The 26,389-nt window shown below is 46.7% G+C and overlaps 1 protein-coding gene across 1 annotated transcript in view; it reads right to left on the bottom strand.

Moving 5' to 3' along the window:
• TSLIG3A (tRNA splicing ligase complex subunit 3A) overlaps positions 1 to 26,389 on the bottom strand; it is a 343,839-nt gene that overhangs the window by 181,196 nt on the left and 136,254 nt on the right. Inside the window, exons 3-4 of the mRNA XM_086927472.1 lie at positions 16,799 to 16,933; positions 425 to 609 (exon numbers count right to left, since the gene is read on the bottom strand). Of these exons, the coding sequence (XP_086783598.1) occupies positions 425 to 609; positions 16,799 to 16,933 (320 nt within the window). The remainder of the gene's footprint in view (positions 1 to 424; positions 610 to 16,798; positions 16,934 to 26,389) is intronic.

The raw sequence follows: 26,389 nt of genomic DNA, 5'->3' as shown, positions 1-26,389 counted from the left end.
TAGAGTTTGGTCTATTGTTGTTCTGTTTGATATGATCTGTCATTTTGGTTGGGGGTGTATAGTGTATTATGTTGTGGTACTTTGTTCTGTTAACTGCGTTAAGTTGCTGATGTAGTGGCGTTTGCTGAATTGTGCTGCGTCTATTATTTTGGATTGTTCTATTGTTGTGTTGTTGTGGATTGGTCAATGTCAAAGTAATTGGGAGTTTCTTTTGTATACTTCTTGATTGTTAAGTTTACAGACAATACAAACAACTGCACATTCAAACTAAATACTATAAAGAGTTGTTCAGATGGTGTGGATTGAACAGCCTTGTAAGTAATTTCTAGACCTGCTACCAGATAGCAGCCTACCACAATAGTTTAATAACTGAGAGGGCCAGAACAAATAAGAGTATGATGACTTAGAGATTGAACATTTATACCTTTTTCTCAATCCCAGTGAAGAACTGGAACATCGTGATGTTGGCAGGTGGCTTTGACATACCCAGAGACATACAAATGCCCTTTAACTCCTGAAAAACCTCGCTACCCGGTGATTCTTGAGATTTCTTTGGAGGGTTATTTACGCACAACATTCGTGCAGACTCCAGTTCTGAGATGAGGTATGCTAGGAAGGAAAATGAGACTCAAAAATTATATACATAATGGTAAGAGTTATAGTATTTTCAATATGCCAAAGACAAACTATAACTAAAACATTAGTTTGATAACTAAAGTTATTCTTAGGAGGGAGCAATGCATTACACAAACACACTAATAATTCCATCCTGTACGTTTGCCATCCATCTATTTGTAGAAAAGGTCTTTACGTTCATCATGAGAATAGAACTTAACCTCTTTGTTGCGTGGGTACGCAGTATTGCCAATTTAAGAGAGATTAACACGTTACTTACCTTAGGTAACGATATATCTGTAAGAAACAGATTAGTTATAAATTCCTTACCTTAGAATTACCCCCAGGCGTCAGACTGGATCCAGAGAATTTTTTACCAGCAGTACCCCTGTGCGTCGAAAGGTAGCATCGGTCGGCTGTGCATTCATCGCTGCGTTATGGTCGCCGGGATGACGTCACAGTAGCTACTTAGCTGCCGCCCTCGCGCGCGGACATCAGTTCTTTTACATGACATTCAACGCCAAAAGTGCAAAACCAGGCAAGACACTAACCACTGGTGCACAAAACTAGGTTCCTGAATGGGATTACCTGACCCTAGAAGTCAGTTTGCTGAACGGGGAGGATGGGTGGGGCGGTAAGTAATCTAGCACTAATCTATGTCTCTTACAGATATATTGTTACCGAAGGTAATTAACTTTTTCATCTGAAATAGACAGTTATAGATTACTTACCTTAGAATAGATACCCCAGCAATACCAACCCCGTAGGTGGGTCTGAGAACCAAGTTCACACCAGAAAGTCCTGGAGAACAGACCTTCTGATTTAGGTCCCTTAAAGGATATTGATACTTCTGATCCAGAAGCTGCGGCCATTGATTGCACCGCATGTATCAAAACTGCAATTGATATCTCTGTTCCTACAAAAAAAACGATCTACCAACAGAGTTTTAAATTCTGCTCCATGGTTTACCGAAGCCCTTAGGTTGGAAAAACAAAGTTGCAGACGACAGGAACGCAAGTGGCGTAGTAACTAGGACCCTTATGAAAAAAGCTGCTATAAAGAGAAGATAAAGAATTATAAATCATCAATTATCACTCAGAAAAGTATCTTTTTTAACAAACAAATTGAATCAGCCAAAGACTCAATTAAAGAGCTTTTTCAGGTGGTCTCCCATCTGTTCGGACAAAACAAATCCCCAACTACAGAAGCCTCTCAACCTATGTGCAATGCACTCTCTACTTATTTTCAAGAAAAGGTCTGTGATATCTATTCCAACTTTAATAAACTCACTAAAGATACATATCAGGCCCATATTTTGACCATACCTAAATTCATACCCCCTAATCCTTCCAATTTCTCTTTTAATCACATTTCGTCTGAGCTACTTCATAAACTTAGGTTGACTACCAACTCTGGCTCACCCAACGACCCCTGCCCACCTTCTGTTTTTAAAACTGCTCCAGAAATGATCTCAACTGTTCTTGCATATATCTTCAATGCTATGATCACATCAAACATCTACCCTACCATATGGAAAAAGACGGTAATTAAGCCTTTACTCAAAAAAAGCACCTTAGATCCTTCCAAGGTCACAAGTTACAGACCGATATCATGTATTCCTTGTCCATCGAAGATAATTGAAAAAATTATGAATATTCAATTATCTGAATACATAGATACTAACAACTGCCTAGACGATTCCCAATTCGGATTCAGGAAGGGACATGGGACGGAGACGGCATTAATAAAAGCTTCAGATAAGATAAGAATGATCCTCGATAAAGGAGGTGCCACGGTGCTCATATTACTTGATCTTTCCGCGGCATTCGACACGGTCAATCATTCTATTCTGATAGACCGTGTCGGAAAAGACGGAGTCTCATCAAATGCTGTCTCACTCCTTGCCTCCTTCTTGACAGATCGAGAACAATCTGTTTCCCTGGGCGCATTCTCCTCTGACTCCTTCTCACTACCTTGTGGAGTCCCCCAGGGATCCTCGCTGAGTCCAACACTTTTTAACATTTATGTGGCGGACTTAGCGAGGGTCATTAAAGCTCATCGTCTAGCAGTAACATCGTACGCGGACGATACACAGCTTGTTCTGGCCATTAACAACAATGGAATGGAAGTTGCCGATAATTTCCAAATAGGAATGCTTGCCATATGTAATTGGATGAATTCAAACTGTCTGAAACTTAATTCAGAGAAAACCGAAGTGATGGTGTTTGGAAAACTCATTCCTGCATGGTCTCCCACCTGGTGGCCTCAAGATCTTGGCCCCCCACCTAACCCGGTCACCACAGTTAGAAACGTGGGTGTAATTTTTGACAATAGACTTTCATACATTCATCAAGCCAACTCTATAGTTTCTGCATCCTTTTTTACACTTAAAATGATTTAAAAACTTCAACCTTACCTTCCTTTAAACACCATAAATACTTTGATTTCAACTCTATTGATGTCTCGAGTCGACTACTGTAATGCTCTTTTGCTTAATGCTCAAGAACAAGTAGTCCATAAACTTCAGCTGGTCCAAAATGCAGCTGCAAGACTCGTTACTGGTACACCCAAATTTAAACCCACTTCAAACATCATTCACAAACTGCATTGGTTACCGATCAGGCAGCGAATTAAATTCAAAGCCCTGTGTATTGCTTTTAAAAGCATTCATGGAAAATCTCCTTCTTTTCTTAAAGATGCCCTCTGTCCCTATCAACCATCACGCACTCTCAGATCTGCTAATGTGAACCTTTTGAAGGTAGCCAAAACCAATAAGGCCACTTGGGGAGACAGATCTTTTGCAGTGGCCACGGCTAAATTATGGAACACCTTGCCAGGTGATCTTAAGAACATCCCTACATTATTAGCTTTTAGAAAGCAGTTGAAGACCTGGTTATTTAATTATTAGAGTCCGTCATTTCTTGGGTATAACCTTCAATTTTTTCTGTCAAGCGCCAAGACACCCTTGGGTAATTGTGAGCTCAACAAATTGCATAAAATAAAAAAGAAATAAAGAAGCCGTCTCTCCGGACTGGGCTTTCCAGGCAGTAGTGTTTTGTGAACTCCCCGTCCCAAAGCAGTGGTAGCTGCTGTCGCCCTGGTGAAATGGGAGCACAGTCCCACTGGAGGCTCCTTCTTTGCCAAGGAATAGCAAGCTTTGATGCACAAAACGACCCATCTAGAAATGGTCCGTTTGTGCAAGGCCCGACCTTGTTTGGGGACCGCGTAGCCAACAAAGAGCTGGTCATCACCCCTTCAGTAGCAACGGAAGGAGCGAAAAGCAGACGGGTGGTGGAGAGGCCCAAGGACTTGGCCGTAGCCCAAGAGTCCTTATAGCACTCCAGCATGTTGTCTGCCTTGTCGTCGAACAGGCGATGGCCATCAAAGGGCATGTCCATAAGAGTGGATTGGCCGTCCCCTTAAAAAACAGTCGACCTCAGACAGGCATATCGTCGAAGGGCTACCGACGTGGAAATCTGTCTGCCTAGCGAGTCAGCGGTATCCAGTCCACAGCGAATGGTAAACTTTGCGGCGTCTCTCCCTTCGGCAACTGCACGGGAAAGTACAGCCCAGGCCTCCTCAGGGCACTGGGGCAGCACTTGCGCCACCGTTTCCCACACAGAGTGGGGGAACGGCCCAACAGACATGCATTGTTTACCGACCGCAGTCCCAAGCTGGAGGAAGACAACATCTTCTTCCCAAAGTGGTCCAGCTTTTTGGATTCCCCGTCAGGTGGGGTGTTAGGGGGTGCGCCTTTTGACGTGGAGGCTTGGACCACCAGGCTCTCAGGGTTGGGAGAGGAAATTGAGCTCACCCGGGCCAGGTGGTGGCGTCGGGCAATCATCCTATCCCCAGGAGCCCCTGTGTTGGGCCTGGACCAGGTGCCCAAAAGGATATCGGTAAGGGCTTCATTAAACAGTAACATGGGCTCCGAAGAGCTCGCCACCGGTTGAAGCACCTGTCAGGAGGTTAGTCTTGACTGCGACCGTAGGGAGCTCGAGGTTGAGGGCCTCGACCGCCCTACGCCATACCTTGCATAAGACTTTCCCTTCTCCATAGCTTCAACAGAAAAGGAAACTAAAAACACTCTACCGTGTTATTTAATAGCACACAATGTTTAATATTAGTAAAATAAAATGCTCCATGTTTTTTTAATATCATTTTTTGGTCTTGCGTGGGCGTGGGAGCGAAGCTGCCCCACCTCTGCGAGAGATCTTGTAAATATAAGATTTCTAAAAGGGACTGTTCGCCCCGTCCCTCCTTTGCATAGGGTAGCGTCAGCATTTATGATAAACACTGGCTTCCCAATGGAAAGGAGTGTTTTAGGGTGCCACCCTGTCCGTTTTTCGGACAGCCCCTCCAGACACCGTGTCCTGGTTTGCGGCAGGCTGTCGTGAAGACTTTTCTTATCTGCTTGTTTATTTTAACAAGCAGATAAGAAAAGTCTTCACAAGGGCTCTCTGTCAATGCCGCGCATTCCAGCCCTGGCTGATATTCCAGCGGGCAGAGCGCCTGACGCGCAGATGAGGAATGAGGCCGTGGGGACAGAAGCCGAGGGGTCTCTGCGGGTGCACAGAGCTCGGCTACTGTGAATCACTGCCGCCTGCTGTCTCCCTCGTGTACCGGGATGGCTTCAGGAGTGCTCCGTACCATGGGCTCTGGCTGCGGCAGGCCTCTCAGCTCTGCACCGGCGGTGGGGGGGCTGGAAACAGCCTGCCTGCATCCCGCGGAGTCTTCATTGCGTTGCCAGCGCCTCGGAGTACAGATGCGGCGCCTACCACAGCAAGGCTCTTAAAGGGATGACGCTTTCTCTTCATAGGCCCGGATGATTGCCCCCATCAGGAGGTTGTTTCTGCAGCACCTTCAAACGCAGAGATTTATCTCAGGCAGGGTCCGGATTCTTCTGCGAGTTACTGTCAGCGGCTGTACGGTGGGACGCGCGGCCTGGGAGGGGCGTCTCCTCATTCTTGGGATGTTTCGAGTGCTGATATGGTTGTTGGCGCTGGAGCTATAGAACATTAGCCAAAGAGGAAGTGTACCTCAACTGAAGTTTATTCTCTTTTCCACATTAGGGTCATCAGTACCCAATTTATGGGCATTTGTAGGAACAGGTTGAAAGGTAGACGTGCTCAGCCTCCTGTTGTAGATGAAGACAGCGGGGTAATTTTAAAGGGAGCCAGCGGGTCAGGTTACACAGGCAGCGCCGCCCTACCAGGGATGATGCAGACAGGTTACAGGCAGCAGTGCGCCCCCTTTCTGTACCCTGAGACACAACAGGCATTATTCACACCATAGGCAGTGGCGGGTGTCGAGGTTCCACTCTTCCTAGAGGTCAGGGTTCTTCGATTTGGCTCTAAACCTGGGGGGTCGTGCCTTCTATCCCCAAGTACAAAAGAGAGCAGCTCGGGTTCCAGTGACTGGTTTGGTTGCCTCAACTGACTTAGCTCGCCTCCCTTTTTCTTTTTCTACCTCTTTTCTCTCTTCCTCTGTTTTATCCACTACTCCCTTATCTTCTACTACCCCCCAACAAGAAATACCATCTTTCTCTCTCCAGCTTCCTTCCAGCGCCTGATCCACTCTTTCACCTCTACAAGTCTCTCCCTTGGTCTGCCCCAGTCTTCCTTCCTTGCCTCGCGCACCCTTTTTCTTCTCCTTCCTCTTCTTCTGTCTCTCCCCTCCTCCTCCGTAATATCCCTCCCCCTCCTAATCTTCCTGGTTCTTCCTCCCGCCTATCTCGCCCACTCTCTCCTCTTTCGCCCAGTCCCCCTTCCCTCTGTAATCTGTCTGTAATATCCGTCTTCTTCCATCCTCTGTTTCACTGCCTGTTTATGTGCACTTCTCCTCCCCTTTCTTCCCTTCCTGCTGTCATATTCCTCCCCGTCCGCCTCATCTTCCCTTCCCCTCTTCTATCGCCTTTCTACATTCTTCTCTGCAAAGTAACCCTTTTCTCTCGCCCCCCTGCAACGCTCCTGCCTCTTCCCCCTCACCCACTGTCTTCCTACTTCTCCCTCTTATCTTTCAGTCATGTCCCTCCCTCTGCCTCAACCCTCTTCTCTCCACCTATCTCCCCATCTCTGCAGGCCTACCCCCTCCCCCTGTGACGTCCTCTCCTCAGTGTCTACCAGCCTCTCGTTTTCAGTCTCTCCCTCTCCCCACTGTCTTCCCCTCCCTCTGCCCGTCTCTCCCTTCCCCCGTTCCTTCTGTATGTCACCGTCTCCACCTTCCCTTTGTAATATTTCTCTTTATACCCCTCCTCCAGCCACCCTATCTTCCCTGCCCCCCCCTCTATCTGTAGCAGGATGGAAGAAGGGAATGAGGCAGAGCTGACGTGAAACTATGCAAAGCAGCCCCCCTCCCTGCAGCCCACGAAAGAGAGAGGAACACACAGAGGACAATCGCCTCCCCCAAGCAGGCTTTTATCTTTCTTTTTTCGCTTCCCCCATCCTCTACCAGCCAAAGCTCAAGTTTTCTTTTTGCTTTCTTTAAAAGTACAAGGGCTTTTTTCTCTTTCTTTTCAAACTCGGGCTAGAACAACACGACGGGGCTGATGGGCGTATTTATTCTTTATTTTCTTCTCCCTATCCCTTCCCCTAAACCAAGCTAATTAATAAGTTTCCTGCTTTAGAAACATGTTGTATTGCTCTATATGGCCTCCACGTTTATGTTGTTTTAACTTTTGTGATTTTTAACAAAAATCGAAATAAAGTTAATGAACTGACCTGAACTGAAAAAGGCCCTACATAACATTGATAAAGTTAGGTAAAAGAGGAGGGATGTACCCTTGCTCTACTTAAGCAGTGAGAAAGCATTTAACTGGGTAAACTGGGGCTACACAGTATATGCCATCAGGTCCCTAAAGTTTGGGATACAAATAGTAGTTATCTCCGTGCACTCCCTTAGATACACAATTGTTCTTCAAATTGATTGGTGTCTGCGCTGACCTTGTCGCACTGTGTCTGGCAGTGCCTTAGTTAGTACGAGAATATGTGATATGCCAATCACGAAGGACGCGCTCATTCAACGTGAAACCTAGGTTTCTTAACTTGTTTTGATATGATTTGATGATCTTGTTTAAATGAAAACGCTTTTAACGTGTCTTGAATTCATTGTATGTTTTATTTCATTATCATGGTGATGTGTTGAAACTTCATTATCATGGTGATGTGTTGAAACTTCATTTCAAAATTATATTATTTCAAAGCATTACGTCATGCCCGATGCATTTCGGGTTGCGGGAATAACCCTTCCTCAGGGGCCTGTGAACAATGGAAACATACAGGACCTTAGCAGTCAGCAAAATGAACCATGGACAGTTTGTCAAAACATTCAGTTAAATTGGGTACCAAATTACTTTCATATATTCATATGTTTCATATATTTCATAACTAGTACCATCACAGATAGTGATTGGCATATCACATATTCTCGTACTAAGGCACTGCCAGACACAGTGCGACAAGGTCAGCGCAGACACCAATCAATTTGAAGAACAATTGTGTATCTAAGGGAGTGCACGGAGATAACTACTATTTGTATCTACACACTCTTGTCTATCCGATCTCCGAGTGCACCCAACAAGCATTTGCAATGCAATGGTCTCGGCATCATTAAAGGTAGAGCTATTGGCATTGCTCATGACATTTTTTTTCTTTAAATCAAAAATAAAACTCTGCCCTCACCACTCTGCACTCACCACCACTCTGCACTCACCACTCACCACTCTGCACTCACCACCACTCTGCCCTCACCACCACTCTGCCCTCACCACCACTCTGCCCTCACCACCACTCTGCACTCACCACCACTCTGCACTCACCACCACTCTGCACTCACCACCACTCTGCACTCACCACCACTCTGCACTCACCACCACTCTGCACTCACCACCACTCACCACTCACCACTCTGCACTCACCACCACTCTGCCCTCACCACCACTCTGCCCTCACCACCACTCTGCCCTCACCACCACTCTGCACTCACCACCACTCTGCACTCACCACCACTCTGCACTCACCACCACTCTGCACTCACCACCACTCTGCACTCACCACCACTCTGCACTCACCACCACTCTGCACTCACCACCACTCTGCACTCACCACCACTCTGCACTCACCACCACTCTGCCCTCACCACTCTGCCCTCACCACTCTGCCCTCACCACTCTGCCCTCACCACTCTGCCCTCACCACTCTGCACTCACCACTCTGCACTCACCACTCACCACTCTGCACTCACCACTCACCACTCTGCACTCACCACTCTGCACTCTGCACTCACCACTCTGCACTCTGCCCTCACCACCACTCTGCCCTCACCACCACTCTGCCCTCACCACCACTCTGCCCTCACCACCACTCTGCCCTCACCACCACTCTGCCCTCACCACCACTCTGCCCTCACCACCACTCTGCACTCACCACCACTCTGCACTCACCACCACTCTGCACTCACCACCACTCTGCACTCACCACCACTCTGCACTCACCACCACTCTGCACTCACCACCACTCTGCACTCACCACCACTCTGCACTCACCACCACTCTGCACTCACCACCACTCTGCACTCACCACCACTCTGCACTCACCACCACTCTGCACTCACCACCACTCTGCACTCACCACCACTCTGCACCACTCACCACTCTGCACCACTCACCACTCTGCACCACTCACCACTCTGCACCACTCACCACTCTGCACCACTCACCACTCTGCACCACTCACCACTCTGCACCACTCACCACTCTGCACCACTCACCACTCTGCACCACTCTGCACCACTCACCACTCTGCACCACTCACCACTCTGCACCACTCACCACTCTGCACCACTCACCACTCTGCACCACTCACCACTCTGCACCACTCACCACTCTGCACTCACCACTCTGCTTGGTCTCTGTGGAAGTTTGTACTCCCTCTCAGACAGCACACAGCGTAAACTTATAGACACTGTTGGCTGATAAATCGGCATGGTGTGTATCACTTTCACCTACCGAATTAAGTGATTTCTATGGTCTTTTCTCTTTCTGTTGCACGAACCGGTGATACTAAGTGTCATCTTTCAACCTTCCGTGAAGTGAGGGGCGCTAGGTGATGGCCGCACTGTAGTGAGGCTCCCGCTGTACTCCGAGAAACACGCATCATAAACCCCATCCCGGCAGCAAAACTTGGACCCCCGACATCACCGATCGAAGCAGGATACTGGGCTGCATCTGTCCCCCGACATTGACGCCGATCAAAGATAGCGGAGGGAAGCGACGAGCAGCGGAGTCTGGTGGCGAGGTGAGGGGAGGATTGACTGGAGCGCCCGCCTGGGAACATCACGCGAGCCCGAGGAGGTGTAGGCCGTGCCACGAGGCAACCTGCGGCCTGGTGTGCCCATCGGGTGAAGTCGGAGCTGCTCGCTGAGGTTGGTGTTTCTCCCCCCCCGTGGGGCACAGAGACCTACCCGCAAGCCCTGAAAGAACTGCCCAGGGTGCCGATTGCAAATTCGGCCCGAACTGGTAGATGGAGCACGAAGCTAGCTGAGGCCTACTCTGCAAAGGAGGTGAGAAGTGGCGGCCGCTAGGCGTGTGGAGAGAGCCATAAAGCGAGGCAAGCTACCGCAAGTGGGTTGGGCATGGCGAGTGGTGGCACGAAATAAGGACCTGCTACAGGCCCCTGGGACCGGACATCAGCAGCGCAGCTTTCCTATCTGTTCCAATTACCGGCAAGGGAGTTGTATGTTAGTTGCCACTAGAGCCACTACCACGGGCGGCATAGTGCCACGAGTGAAGTGGACAGCGCGAAGGGCAGTGGCTCCCTATTGGCGACAGAGACTACTTAGTGGTGTGCCTCAAATTACGTCCTCGTGTCCGCATAGGACACCAACAGCAATCTCACAACTGTAAGAGACGCAAACTCCTCTGTTGGGGATACAGGCCCCCACATTCCTGTCCGTGTATGAACAACACGGTTAATTGCTGGAGAGATAGCTACGCGAAGGGTCCTGCAGCTGGTAGCCCCCCCCCCCCCGGGGACGTTTGCTGGACATAAACTACTGGTTGTTCTGCAACGCGTTTGAGAGCGCAGGCTTTGGAAAACCTGTGCAAATCCCTGACCACAGACACCACTGATTCACACGTCACAAAAGGCGCCACTACCACACAGCCATGGGAAGAACGGAACCTAAACAAGCAAAATTATCGTTTGACACCTGCAAAACGCCCAGCTCCAGCTCGAGGGAACGTGTAGATGAGGACCCGCCGGAGACAAGAGATGAGGGGTGGAAAGAGCTTCTTGTAGGGATGCGGCAAAGCCTTTCCTCAATCAACACTAAAATGGACGCCATGAACAGCAGGCTAGAGTCGGTGGTGGCGAAACTCGACCAGCACAGGAACGTTTTAGAGAGGCGGAGCATAGAGTGTCCGAGTTGGAAGATGGCGCATCAGTTAATGTCACCCCTCACGATTTCATTGAACTCGCGGCCGCCCCGGAAGTCAGGCACGGTCGCCTGTGACGGGGGCGGGGCCACGTTCACACCGGAAGAGGAGGCAGGCGGAGTCGTAGCGTCTCGCGGCCCGGGGCTCCTGTGAGCGGTGTAGAGCCCCGGGGCCGCGCCAGCAGGAGGTTGGGCGCCGCGTGCTGAGGTAAGGTAAGTTCCAAAAGGCTGGAGCGCGATTGGTGCACTTGTGTGTGTGTATGCTCGTGTGTGTGTGTGTATGTATGTGTGCGACGGTGACGGCGGGGGAGGGGGAGGGGGGGCCTCGGTGCACTTGTGTGTGTGCGCGCGTGTGTGTATGAGTCAGGGGTGGTGTCTCTGTATGTATGTATGTGCGTGCGTGCATGGGCGCGTGTGTGTGTGTATGCGCATGCGTGTGTGGTGCTTGCGCTTCCCAGGAGACAGCGCCTGGCCACAGCGCGCGTTCCAGTTACAAATCGCCTGGAAGGATGCGCGTGGCCAGGACTGTCTCCTGGGAATGATAGTCGCTGACAAAAGATCTCGGCGGAGACGCGCTTCCGCGCGTTGACGCCGAGACCTAAAAACGACAGAACAATGCAATTCGACGATATTGCTCAAATAACATCTAACCAAGCTGAACTTTTAGCCTTTGCACCTGAAGCAGCAGAAGAAATATATGGACTCATCCAGGAGACCAAACATTTACTTCTGTGCTCTGCGGAAACCATTCAGGCTTCATTAGGACAGTTAAGGTAAGCCTAACATCCTGGAATACGCAGGTTTTCTTGGGTGGAACAAACAGAAGCATTGAAAATGATGCAACTACAGAACATTCTCTATGTATATATATTCCTAGCCCTCCCATCTCTCCGTAACAGAGATATCAAGCTCCTACAAGACTTTTGTAGTGTCTTCGTCTGAGAATAGAAAAGACCGAGGTTCAGTTGAAAACAGTGCACCAAATAACCTGGCCAGGGAAGATTGTGGTACTCTATCTTCTAATCTATTCCTAGGATTCCGAGTTCCGTTGCATGATAGCGGGGTCACATGGAAAAACAGATAAAACTATGGGGTTCTATTGATCAGAAATTAGAAACCCTCCCATTTGACAAAGACCTTTAGTCCCAAATGCACGACATGGACCGAACCTCTTTCTGTCATCACAGGAGACACCCTATAAGTTTGCAATTGCTCGATTCCAGAAAGGTACTGACTGCCTAAGCCTCCCAATACACTCTGCTATTCGGGTGTTCTGATTTCACTCTTGGGCGGGAAATGCAAAACATGCTTTAACTTGGAGATTTTTTTAACTAATGTGTGTGTTGAAGAAACCAAAAACAAGCTCACAGACCCCTTTTATGCTGGCGGAGAACAGGAAACGATCAGGAGACAGCCCTAGGTGGGTGGCCGTTCGTCCAGTTTACAGAAATATCTGCAAGAGGAGAGGAAATGATCGGGAGTCAAGGAATTCAATTACTTAGAATGACCATCCCAATTGGCATCTTGACATCAGAGTAGCTGCAGTACTTACACCAGCCCGTTTTCAACAGAAACATACCGGTAAAAATGAGCCTTTGAAATGACCTCAAATGAGAGAATGAAAGACACCACTGAAAGAGAAAAAGAATGAGTGGAAAGGCAAAGAAGTTTCGAGGTTATGTTCTGATAAATTGAAAAAAAGAAACGAATAGCTGCCTTAGAGTGGATGACTGTCACAAAGTGAACTAAACTCACTACATAAAAAAAGTTTAGGAAGAACAGAAATCTGCTCCACAAAGGAATGCTGCTTTTATATTTTTTCCTCTTTGGTTTCACATTTCAATTCTTAGTTTATTTATGTTGGAGGTATTATTTCTTTTTGGTTTGGTGGCCATAAAGTTAAGAATCTAGGGAGGATTCCTTGCTGCAACAGCTTCCTGCCAGCCGTAATAGAGTTGTGAACCAGTGAAATACTCTGAATTATAAGGAAATACACTAATACGAAGAAATGTTGGTACGGTTCTTAAAACTATATTCCTTGTAGGAAATTTTGCAAAGGGTCATGTAAATGTAAATGTATTGCGATTTATATAGCGCACGTATCACCCGAAGGCATCAAGGCGCTTGCCTTGGGAACCCGTCCTGGTATTCCCCTGTGAGATAACCCCAGCAGGGTATCCACAAGGTGAAAGCCAGGCATCCTGCCGCGAGGGGCCATAGTGGAGATTAAGCAAGCTATTGCCCAGAGTCGCAGAGTGTGAACCCGTGAGTCAAGTAGGCACCGGAACGAGAATTATCGAGTCCGTGGAATTTTTGAGCCCAAGACCCGCCGAGGCAGGGAATTGAACCCTGGTCCAGGACCGATCTCAGCTTCCGGGTCTGCCGCCTCTAACCCCTGAGCCACACTTCGTCATTAGACCTGGACTTCACTAAGCCTCTGTATAGAAGACATGGCTACATGAAAAGCAACCTTTCAAGAAAGATGTAGAGAACTGGCTTTCTGCATGAATTTAAAAGGAGGAAACCATATGTTTTGACAAGATAATAAACTAATTTGTAGACCAGTGTGCGCCAAACACAGGAAGCAGGTTTAGTACAGGATCTGTCTAGTACTTCAGGGAACGACTTCACACTCCAGACAAGCATTTGCAATGCAATAGGTCTCGCATTTGCGAGAGGCAAAGCTATTGGCGTTGTAAATGCAATGTTTATTTTATATATTTGAAAACTCCACACTATAACAAGTATTTGTAATGCAATCAGTCTCGCCTTTGGGACCGTATATATATATATATATATATATATATATATATATATATATATATATATATATATATATATATATATTTGGTTATGAGGCACATTAGCCTGGGTGCTGAAACATCTACTGTTCTTTAGCATGGAGGGAAAGTAAGCACCAAACTGCGTGACACACCAGGTATGGGAACACAGGGAGATAAATACTGCATTTTCAGCGGGAAATGGTATAGTACATTTTAATATAAAATCAGGACCTTCGGTTGTCATATCACTGAAAATACAAGATTTGAAAAAAATATTGTCTACAGGTGCTCATGGAAGACAATTTCTACGGACTGGAATCTGGAGAATGCTAAAGTGATTCTGGTATTTTACTGACCTCTGCTGGTTGTTTTCTATCAAAAAAAGTTTAATAGAGGCCGATGCCAGAAAGAAAAAAAAGAAAGCACCTAAGCAGAAAGCAATTCTGGTATTTTACTGATCTCTGATGGTCGTTTTCTATCAAGACTGTTCAATAGAGGCTGATCTCCAGAGCACACAAAGTACTAACACATATAAGTATATATACAAGAGGTCTTGAATGCTCGACCTAAAAGGGAGTTTCCTGTGATAGGAGCGCACAGTTCCACATGTGCCATAAAGATTTTTGGACAGTGTACACAGTAAACGGAGGATGCTAAAAATTCACTGCTTGCATTGGTGCACACGGGGTTAATGCAATGTTAATACAATGTATTGGTGTCATATTTATTGGCGATGGGGCTTCTGCATATGCACTTAATAAACAACTGGTGTATGTTTGCATTAGCATGTCGACCACTGTGACATGGGAGCACAGTGCAGTTGCTGTGACAGCAAAGGTCATTAGAGGGATGAGAAGCGAGCTAGCCAGCCATGGAAGAGCAGTTAAGGAGAGGCAGCGAGGATAGTGAGAGTAAGTTAAGAGAGAAAAAGTGAGAAGGAAAAGAACTGGCACTACTGTGGGGTAACATTCAGAGCGCTTGGCTTAATGCGGCCCAAAGATTAACGGTATGGATAAAGTACACTGCTTAGCTTTTTAAAGTCAGTGAATACTGGTCTGGTTAATTTTTAGTGTAGTGGAAAGCATTAGGATTTTCACGTTTTCTGATGGCTAGGCAATTATTCATAAGATATAAGTGCAAAGCGGTAATAGCTAATGAAAACATTCATCAATATATTTTTTTTAAATATTGCATGCAAGGATTTTGTTGTGACAAAACCTTAAAGAGCAACGAATAGCAAAGCAAGATTGGAATTCTACCTTTCAAAAGTCCTCAAATAACTGCTCCTCTCCCATTCGTATTTCCTTCTCTCCTCCAGTATTACCTCTGGGATACCATAGTGTTCTTCAACTGCAGGCCATTGACCTGTAGAAAAGGCTCTAAACGTTCCCTCTCCAAATAAGGACGTGGATGGTGCCTCACTCGATGCGCAGAGAAAGGGTGGGGGGAGAGGGGGGCCGGTGCGAGATTTGCACTGGGAGGGCTAAAAGCGAACTAGGAGAGCACAGCAAGAGAGTAGCCGACTTTAAAGCTTGAAGGTGGGCTGCCAATGTAAAAAAAATATATATAAAGCGGCAGGTGTGTAGCGCTTGTTTCGAGGGAGATGGCTGCCCATATGTTTGCACTACAGAAATAAAACATTTCATGTGATGATGCCCACTATGTATAGAGAGACAATGCAAAGCAAATGTAAACACGGAAATAATGTCCCGGCCTCTCTTGTTGGTGATTAGGGGCCGCTGCCGCACTGCTTAAAAAATTTGAATAATGTAAAAATAGAGTTGGGTGGGTCCTGTGGCCACCTTTGTTTAGGATTAAGAGCGGCTCCTTTAAAAAAAAAAGAAAGTCCGGGAAGTGGATGTCACGCTAAAGCATTGCTTTAAAGAGGCAGTGCTGTGTCGGACTGGATAAAAAAGTAGCGCCACCATTGCTAAGCACTCGCACAGCATGTCGTGCCTGCTTCAGCAAGAAACGAATTAAGTAAATAGTTCTCATGTAAGAGGGGCTGTACTTATGGGAGGTAACAACAGGACAGAGGGAGGTACTAAGGAGGAACTACTAAGCCTATTGACGAATCAAAAGCCATCATTTACAAAGGACAGGAAGAACAACCAATTGTTAAGATGGGTGGAACATGGGCATTATGTACCAATAAAAATACACTAATGCCTACTATTTCATTAAAAAAGATATATTATTTGGAGCAATGATCACACTAACATACACAACAAATCCAATGGGACTGTAGTGCGAAGTGAGCCCTACAATGGGCAACTCAAATTAATAATACAGCAACATGGCACTGAGATGCCTTTAGAATACAGATCTTCAGATAATAAGACAAATGGTTGCTGGTAAGCGTAACAAAGGCACAGCAGCTCAAAGGATGGGAAGAGTAGAGAATACTATTTGGTGACTGACTCCCTAAGAGACAATGCTTGAGAAGGTAACCGAATCGGTATGAAAGGCACTTTTAAAGTTTTAAGCAGGTAGACAAATGGTGAAAATCCCATGAGCGGCCAGAGTTCACGAACCACAGTAGTTCCTTCTGTACAAGGCAGAAGCAAGTTGAAAGCCTTAGTTACACCACAGTGTTAAGTTTGTATTTGGAAAGGTTACTGAGAATAGACAGGTCTGTACATTTATGGTCACTTCTGTATGTCAAGCACAACAGGCCTTGAATCAGAATTCCAGTCATTTAAGAGCCAGTGGACCTAGCATGGTTATAGCAGCAAAGAATACTATCACTAAGAATTGACTATGTGAAAGCCTACACTAACTGCAGCAAAGTGTATCGGCAAACAAACTGCTATAAATCTGGGACGACTCTTGTCAGAGAACTATAGATTCTGTTGTCCATTATTATCCCTTAAAACAAAACGCAACTTTCGACCAATATTCAGCAAGATGACAATAAATTAGAGAAAAGTCAAAGAATTATACATTTGAATAGATTGCTAATTACTTACTCAGCAATAAGAGACAGTTTCTTTTGATGAGAAGACGCTTTGTAACATCACCTGATGTCAGGCAGACATATGGACAGTTCATTTCTGATAGCAGCCCGCTCACCTCCAGTTGGAATCCTTCTGCTTCATTTGGGCCTTGGGAAAAACATATGATTTTTGTAAATTTTCATTTTAATGGATTACTTGAGGTGGGGTACGGATTTAACACTGTCTTTATACAATATGAAAAGCTGAAAAACAAAGAATACTTTTTTATTTAAAGCATACGATATGATTTGTTATTTAGGGTTCTCGAAATCAAAATATCAGACTGGCTTTGGGACCCCTAAAAGAACAGCATCCCTGCCCACCACAGACTTCTGTGCAAAACATCTAGGCAATTATTTAGAAGTGGAATAGTCAGCCCCACTTCCAGCCGTGGCCCGTGCAGCTAAGAGTGGTGATGCCGGGTTGGCGGGGAGGGGGGGGGGGGGATCAGGGGGCAGGGAAAGAGGTGATTTAACGTCCTTTATTGAATTTTCCCTCGTCATCGTCAGTCGAAATACCTTCGCACCCGGCCTCACTAACCTACCGCTCTTACCTGCATGGCTGCCCACTTCTGTAAGAGGTGAATGCTTCCCCTTCATGGGATAAGGCCAGTCTTTGCAAGTGGGTCCCACCAACACGAATGCCTGTATACCGGCTGTTGGTTGTTCAGGATATCTTTAATATTGCATTATAGAAGATGACATGTCAGCATACTTATTTTTATTGAAAAGGGCCATGTAGTCAGGGCGGGAGCCACGGGTTGGGGGAGCAGAGGGGCCGGGCCTCTCTTTATTTGTGTGTGGCCCCCTAAAAGGGATAGGTCGTCTGTCGTTTTCATTTAATTAACTGGAACAGAGTTTTCAAATCAGAAAGTTTACTTGTCGTACACAGGCATAGATACTGGTTTCGGCTCCCTTCACCCTCTCCAAAGGTTCATAAAAAAAAGCAACCAAAATGTTGCAGTGAAGCTCTGTATTTGATCACAACAGGCCACTGCAGCATTTTAAATGCACGTTACTTACAGATTCATAATTACTATGCCTGCACATGTCTACCATGTGCACAATACACAGCCTATTCAGTAACTTTCTGTCCGTCCGTGAAGAGTACGTGTGCGAAACACCACGCTGGTGTGGGCCTCGGTGGAGAATTGGGAGGATAGGTGAGATGGTGAAGGGCTGCTTCACCTGCGTGTAGAGAGAGATGTTACAGGATAACGTGTGGATGGACCGGATGTGTGTTGCTCTCTGCCATGTGCTTGCACTTTCAAGCCCTGGTGGCTCCGCCGCTGTTGTGGTTGGCGTAGAATAATATTGGTTGAGATCTCTTCCACTGCAACAGCCCCATCTTGGCAATTACATTTTAGACCACAGGCAAGACTGTGAGGTATTGATACTGGGCCTGGACAAGAGGAGCAGGGATTTCAGTGTGTTGGGGTGAGAACAGAAGTCTACAAACATGGGGCGATATCTATGTTCATTCCACTAATACATTTTACTTGCTACTCAAAGTTAAGTGGTATTCCTAATATATTTCTAAAGTGTAATACAGTTTCCAAGAAGGATGGCAGTTTCGCATTTCATGACAAATAGGTAAACTTTGCTTAGAGTAAGACTTGCACAGTAGTACCTGCCTTCAAAAATTAGCCCTGGGTGCTTTAAACATCAGATACAGATTGCAAATACATGAAATGCATTTGTAGAACATGAATCAATTTCCCCAATAGAGTAAATCCAAATACTTTGTTTTTCTTGTAAAAATAAAACCTAACCTCGATCTTGAATGAACATTTTACATGGAAGGATAAGTTACTTTTTTTTAACAAACTTTTTTGAGCCATTGTTCAGAGCACATTACAATATAACAATTGTTCATGGCATTTGAGATTTTAGGTGGAATGTTGACACGTCTGTTTCCATATGGTATATACATATTGCTATCCTCATGTCCATCAGTTATACAGTACAGAAATAATGAAGCTATAAATGTAACATGCAGAACCATATGCATACATTACGAAAGTCTCTAAGGTATCTTGGCTGGTATTTATACCTTTAATCCCCAAACTAAATGAAAAACGACCCCCTCCCTATCCCTCCCCCTTCCTGATCTGTCCGCGTGCCTTCATCTATTCTGTACCATTTCCTCGAGAGTCACAGATTCCAACCTATATTGCCTGTACACCATGGGTCTTCCTTCCTTTCCTCTCCAGTTATCATTGTTGTCGTAGGAAATTTCTATTAGAATCAGGGACAGGTGATATCCAATTGTGAAAGGTCTTTTAACATAATGTCCCAATCCATGGAGATGGGACGTTTCCTCAACCCTCTCGCCTCTTCTCGTCGAAGCGCCGTGCTTTCCGCGCTACCCCACCTGATAACCTCCTCCTTCCAAATACATGTAACGAGGGGCTCCTAGGTGACTTCCACCTCATTGTAATCGCTGTGATCGCCAATTTAATTGCTAGATCTAGAAACCGCAAGTGAACCTTCTGAGCTTTGGTGCGCTTGCGGAGACCCAAGAGGCCCTCCAATATGTTATCTATCATTGTGAGATGTGTGATCTCTCCCAGGATGTTACAAATGTGTCCCCAATATTCCCTAAGGTGAGTGCAGGTCCACAACATGTGTGCAAGACTAGCTTCTTTCCCGCACCTCAGGCAGTAGCTCTGGGCCTTCGGGAACATACAATGTATACGCTCCAGGGTCAAATATGCTGAAACGTTTATACGGTATATGGAGAACCATATACTGAATAAACTTGAGCTTGGCATTTCGGGAGACCTGTTTAGGGTGCTCTAAAACTCTTTCCCATGCCTTGTCTGTGGTTACCACATCTGCACTTTCTGCCCATTTCTCGCTGAGGTTCGCAAGCCCTATGGAAGCCTGTGTCCGGATGCCGGTATATAACCACTTCACTAGGTGTCCACCCCTCCCCATGTAATAAAGTAGATGGACCGGGTCACGTTGTGAAGGTTCGCTATGCTGGGGTGCCCATGTAGTCTTTATGTAATGCGTCGCCATTGGATGTAGCAGGTAAAGGTGGTCGGGAGACCCGTGGTCCTTACATATGTGTCATGATCTAGTAGCATACGGTCTCCGAAGAATGAGCCCACCTTCGCCACCCCTACATCTATCCATTCCTGTATCCTAGCCATTGTAATCCTACCACCCATGACTGGCAGCCCAAGTAGCGGGATATTGGATGCGTAGGGGGTGTGGTCGACGTCTACTGTAGGGCTTTTTTCCAGAAGGATAAGTTACTTACCTGTAATCTTAGTTCTCTTCCAGGGGTATCCTCATCAAAGTCATAAGCACTGAATATTACCGTCCATGTGCGGGGACCCCGGAAATAATAAAAAATTATATATGAAAGACATATATACAGATATATATATACCCTTTTTGAAATCTCCCGCCCTTCTTTCAGTGCTCCCGGGAAACGGACTCCTTAGTAGTAAGTGGTTCAGCAGGTCTATATTTCAATTGCCACCACCGAGAGAGAGAGAGAATATATATATATATATATATATATATATATATATATATATATATATATATATATATATATATATATATATATATCTGCACACAGCCACGAGGCTTCCAGAACGGATGGTAGGAGCTGCATCGTGTGACCTCTGTAAAGCTCAGGGCATTTGAGAGAAAATGTTAAATACACGGCAGCCTTGGCAGAGGAGCACCATTTCCTACAACTGAATGGAAAGGCTTGGAAAGAAACCTTTTCTCTCTGTGTAAGCATGCAGCCCCATGGCAAAACGAAGCCTGCAGTTTTGCAACCAAACCTACTCAAGGATTAAAATAAGCTTCTAATAATTACACAGAGACCATGAACTTTTCAAAAAATGTTTAATATAGGACTCACCCAGAGACTACATGAACCAGCATGCTATTGTGCAACTCGTGTGTGTAACGCCCAATGTGGGTGGTGTTCTCAATAAAGCAAACACAGAGACAACACTGGTGAGTCAGTCATTTCCCCTGTGTAGCAGCCCATGAGGAAGAGGCGTTGGCCTCGAAACGCGTCAGGAATCAAGAAGGGAATCGAAAAATGAAATGGATGCAAAAAGCTGCAAGCAGCCTCAAGGCTTCCAGACCGGATGGTAGGAGCTGCATCGTGTGACCTCTGTAAAGCTCAGGGCATTTGAGAGGAAATATATATTTATATACATATATATCCCGTCCCTACAATTATTACCTATTAAGAAAGGGACAGAAGCAGCCCTCCACTGGCTGGGGTTCTGCCTTGAATCGGGACTGAGAGCCGTGAATGGGCGAACCCCGTCAGACAAACAAGGGAAGCACCCTTTTGATAATGGCCATAGGACGAGTAGGATCGACTACTTCCTTATTAAGGTGGAATACTGGTCCTCTCTGGTCGACAGGATGGTGGAGGATCGTCCCGAGAGTGACCATAACCCCCTAGCTCTCAGCCTAGCTCTTGATAGCAATTTTCGGTTGGGAGTGCCCCACAATTGTGCTACAGCAGAAGTGTTTCTGGAAAATGACAGAAGAAGGGTACAGTGTAGTAGAGTAGCTGAGGAACCCACGACCCTAAGTCTAATTTCACGGAAAGTCGTGGAGGTTTCGGCCGCCATGAAGACAACGACCGATTTAGTTGATATTTGTGGGCTACACGATAATCTTTTTCTTTTTTTGAAATCGCTTTTCTCAAATACAAACAAAAAATCTGGGAAAAAGCCCGAATGTCATTGGGTGGGGGAAAGTGGTATAATCAAACTTGTCGCAAAGCCCATAATGACTTCCTCGCAGCACTTAAATCGCGTGACAGTGCTGCCATACGGAAGTTCAGGCAGAAATACAAAAAGTGCCAGAACGAGGCTAAGTCGGCCTGGGACGACAAGCATTGGCAGGATCTCTATGAGGCGAGTTTATCCTCTAATCAATCGAGGTTCTGGCATGTTCTTAAGTGGGGGAACTCTTATGAATCACAACTCCCCTCCAATCATGTAGCTGAAGATGGATGGGTTGCACATTTTGGGGCTCAATTTAAAAATTCTGGTTCCCTAGTAGTGGCTGTTGCAAGCACACTGGAGGGCCCCTTAAGAACCTTGAGGCAAGATCCCCTCTTTGATCGGCTCGATGTGGAGCTGGCCTTATGTCAGACCAAAGGTGGGAAAGCTCCCGGGATAGACTGTATTCCCTCAGATCTTTTTAAATCTGATCAGGCAACTTGGGTCCATTATATATTGATGATAGCTAATGCTGTGGCAGATGGTGCCCCGATACCAGACTCTTGGCAGGGGGCGGAAATCCTTTTAATCTTCAAAAAGGGGGATCGCTCCCTGCCTACACAAATTCGAATACAACAAAATCATTAGCGAGAGAGCGGGTGTGTGGTTCAACAAATGCTAAGCCTTAAACCTATGTGAATCCAATAGAGCAGGGAAACTCCAAGCCTCATATCTGAGGCACAAGCGCAACTAGGTAGCGATCTCAACAATCCCTGACTCATGCAACAAAACACACAAGACACATGGAAATCCGCAGGACGTTCAAAGAATTCTACTCGACAAGGAGGTATGCACAAGATACTAGAAAGAATGAGTCTATCCAAACTAGACCAAACAGATAAGGCAGAACTAGGACTAGAAATCAATAGCATGGAGATAGAAATGGCAGTTAAGTCCCTAGAAAAAACAAGGCCCCCGGCCCAGATGGATACACGGCCGACTTCTATAAAGCCTTCCTACTCCAACTAGCCTCAACCATGAATAAGGTATTTAACCAAACAGCATCCTCAGGGAAGGTACCCCTATCCATGACAGAAGCAACAATAATAGTTATCCCAAAAGAAGGCAAAGACCACCACTTCCTGGGCCTTCCTAGAGCAACGCATGCACACATTTAACCTAGGGGAGGACTACATTAGGAGGACAATGGCCCTGTACCAGTCCCCCTTGGCTCGTATCACTGTAAATGGATCACTCTCAGACCCTTTCAAGCTCCAGCAAAGAACCAGACAAGAGTGCCCACTCTCGCCCGCACTCTTCCTCCTAGCTCTTGAACCCCTAATTCAGGACATAAAACTCAACAACAGCATACAAGGGGTAGTCATTAATGGAACAACAGTACAAGTGGCCGCACACACGGATGACATACTGATAATGACACGACAACCAAAGACCTCAATAAAGGCACTAATGTCCACAATAAAGGAATACGCTGGACTATCGGGATACAAACTTAACAACGAAAAGTCAGAATGTAAATCATTAAACGTCCCCTGCACCAGAGTCATGCTGGGAGAGTCAGGGCTGACCTGGCAGATAGGATACATCAAATACTCTGTGTAAACCATATAAAAATTGTTTTCTGTATGTATATAAAATCACCCAAAAAAAAATACAAACAAAATAAATAAAAACATTTTTTTTAAAAGCTCACTTTGGACCATTTCATCATCCTTCTATTGTTACCCTACGTTACAATAGTTTCAGACTTGTCCCCACTGACTTCAGTGTTTCCCTTAAAGAGGTCCTTCGTTAACCCCTTCCCTACTGCGCACATTCCCCTGCTGTGCTGGGGGGTGCCCACAGTGCCCCATGCTCATGACTAGCTCAGCTCGTCATGCAGTACAGTGCTACTGTGCTCATGACGAGCTCAGCTGGTCATGGCCACACCCGTTTCTTTAGAACGCTCAGCACAGCAGGGGAATTAGCCCAGCTTGCGAGCTTTCTAAAGGCCATGACGAGCTGAGCTTGTCATGAGCACAGGAGCACTGTAGCTCATGACGAGCTGAGCTCGTCATGAGCATGCAAGGGGTTAATTGTCTCATTCCATTAAGATCACTGTAGGAAAGTAGGATCTGCTTTGATGGTTACCCCGTAGTTTTGCTGGTGTTATTCTGTTTTATGACTAGTCTGACTAGGATCCTGCTAATCAGGACCCCAGTCACTGAGCTTTCGCCCTAAATTTAACAGTGTTTTTTACTCTGGTACCTTCCCAATTGCCTACTGGTGTCCCTCTGTAAGTTACTAGTATATGGTACTAAGGTACCCAGGGCAAAGGTATACCAAGGGTCTCCCATGGGCTGCAGTGTGCATTATGCCAACCATGAGAGACCACTCAATCTGTGACTACAGGCCTGCCATTGCAGCATGTTTATGCTGGTGCTAGCCCCACTTACAACAGATATAGGTTTCCTTACGGTCACTATACTTAAAACCTATAAGTCACCCCTAAGGTAGGGCTTTCAATCCAGGAGTCAGGGTGCTGTGTTATAAGTGTGAAGGTGCCCTGCATGAGCTAGAGAACCCCTGAAAACCCTGGAGTCGATTCTCTAGGATGTATAAGTGCAATCAGCGATTTTGATACATATAGTGGCCATGCCTCCTTTACGTAATGGCTAACTATAAATTGGCTGTGCCGATCCTGGGCTCGTTTGGTATCAAACATCGGCCAGCAAGCTATTTATTTATTTTATTTAACAGATTTCTAGAGCGCATGGCTGCCCGTGAGCGTCCCAGCGCTAAGTGACAAGAACCTACTGTAGAGGGGTCTTACGGGAATAGCCATGTTTTGAGCGCTCTACGGAATGAGAGCAGGTTGGGTTGGGCTCTGATGTTAGGGGGAAGGGTGTTCCAGAGTTTGGATGAATTGTATGAGAACAGTCGCCCACCTGAACGTGCTTTTTTGATTCTGGGTATGGAGGCAAGGTTACAGTTAGAGGAGCGGAGAGTTCTTGTGGTAGTATGGGGTGTAATCAAGTTTTGTAATATTGGAGGGGCCTTGCCGTGGAGAATTTTGTAGGTGGTACAGAGAGCCTTGAACTTTATTCGTTCGTGTACGGGGAGCCAATGTAGAGCAGCAAGAGCTGGTTTGGCTGAGCAGCGGCGGTTGGTTCCTGTGAGAATGCGCGCTGCCGCGTTTTGCTGCTTCAGCTAGTGCTGCTTCAGACTCCAGACGCGATTCTGTCCTCCTGCTGCTGAGCTGAGCTCAAGCAGGGGAAAGTAAAACTATAGATTTCCTCTCACAGGGAGGTGCGACCACCTCCCAGGTAGGACTTAGTGTACTGAGCTGGAGTGGGGGGCGCTTGCCAGCTCCACCAGATTGCTTTGAAGGGCACATTCGGGGCCCTCCTTGCATACTCCTGTTTCAGTCAGTTCAGGGAGCCCATGGCTCCTGCTCAGGCGCGAAACTGGATAAAGGATATGGGACTATCCTCTCCTCTGTCCAGCCCCTCCTCTGGGAGGGACCTTTTCAATCGTTCCAACCCTTTCCCTAGGGTACTTAAGGCCTTACCTGTGGGTAGCTTTTCAGATTCATCGTGGGACAAGATTCAAACCTGAAACCACTTTAACTGGAACTGAGACAGCACCAAGGAAGACTCCTGCTGCTCCTGGTCTTGCTGTTCTGCATGTCTTCTTCGTCATCTGTGCTTCTTCCAGGTTCCTCTCCAGGCCTGTGGGCATCAAGGACACCCAAAGTAATCTCCCTTGGAGTAAAGGAGTCACTCCCTTGCATCTGCAGGCACAGCAACACAGCTGACCGGTGCACTGCTTCTGATGTCCCATGGACTTCGAAAGGCTCAGCAACACAGGTGATGGTTCTGCAACCCCGTCGAGGCCTGACCGGTCATCTCAGCAAGTTTGAGGCCAGTAAGCCTTGTCGGAACTGCTGTAACAGAACCCCTGTGCACCGCATCGACTTGCCATTGCCAAGGCCTGTTGGCTCTGTACTCCAAAGGGCTTTGGGCTACAGGAAGTTCCAGCCTCCAGCATCTCTTCCAGCCAAGATTCTTCTTTCTCACCCCATCCTCTGCACACTGTGCCTGCATCTTTGGTGAGCAGCTCGAGGTCCTCTTGCGACTCCTGTGCCTTCGGCCTGAGAGGCCTCTTCGGGTCTTCTTAGGCTTCTGTGACCTCCCCTGCTTGCTCGGGCCAGCTCAGACTCTCCTGCAATTGGTGACTCCATTGGACCATCCTGGTCCCAACGTTGCTCCTTTTTAGTTTACCACGTCTGTTGCTGCTGCCAAGGCTTGTTGGTGCTCAAGTGGGACACCAACCCCCAGGAACGGCTCCTGGTCTTGCACAGTGTTACCTGGTCCTCACAGCTACAAGGTCACCGACATCACTCCTGCATCTTTCGTCATCGGTGGCCAATGCTCTTCCGTGCCTCCTGGTCACCCCCATGTGGCATAGACTCTGTCCCCTCTGTTTGCAGGTTCTTCTTTTCGGGAATCCACCCTTAAATTTAACCAGACTATTTCATCTTCTTTGCCAGCAGTATCTTTTCTGAAGTTCTCCATTGTGGGCTACAGCGTTTTCCGGCGTCACTTAGCACCTATGCACCCGGCTCCCCTGCTGTAGGTATCCTGTTCCTGGTGTATCCACGGGTAGGGTGACTCTTCAACCTTCTGTCCTCCACTGGGTTTTTCCAGAGTCCACTGGGAAGGGTTCTTCTTTTTGAAAACTGAAACCGCGACTTTCCCATCGACTTGCATGGAGTACGCGTCTGTGTTTCCACACTGCACACAGCCTCCGTGGGGTTCCTGGGTACTTACCGTGGGTGGTTCCTTATG

The sequence above is a fragment of the Lissotriton vulgaris genome, chromosome 6, assembly GCF_964263255.1.
Source record: "Lissotriton vulgaris chromosome 6, aLisVul1.2, whole genome shotgun sequence".
Lineage (NCBI taxonomy): Eukaryota > Metazoa > Chordata > Amphibia > Caudata > Salamandridae > Lissotriton > Lissotriton vulgaris.
Note: the sequence above shows the minus strand (reverse complement) of the source record. Positions and strands in the feature narration are given on the sequence as shown.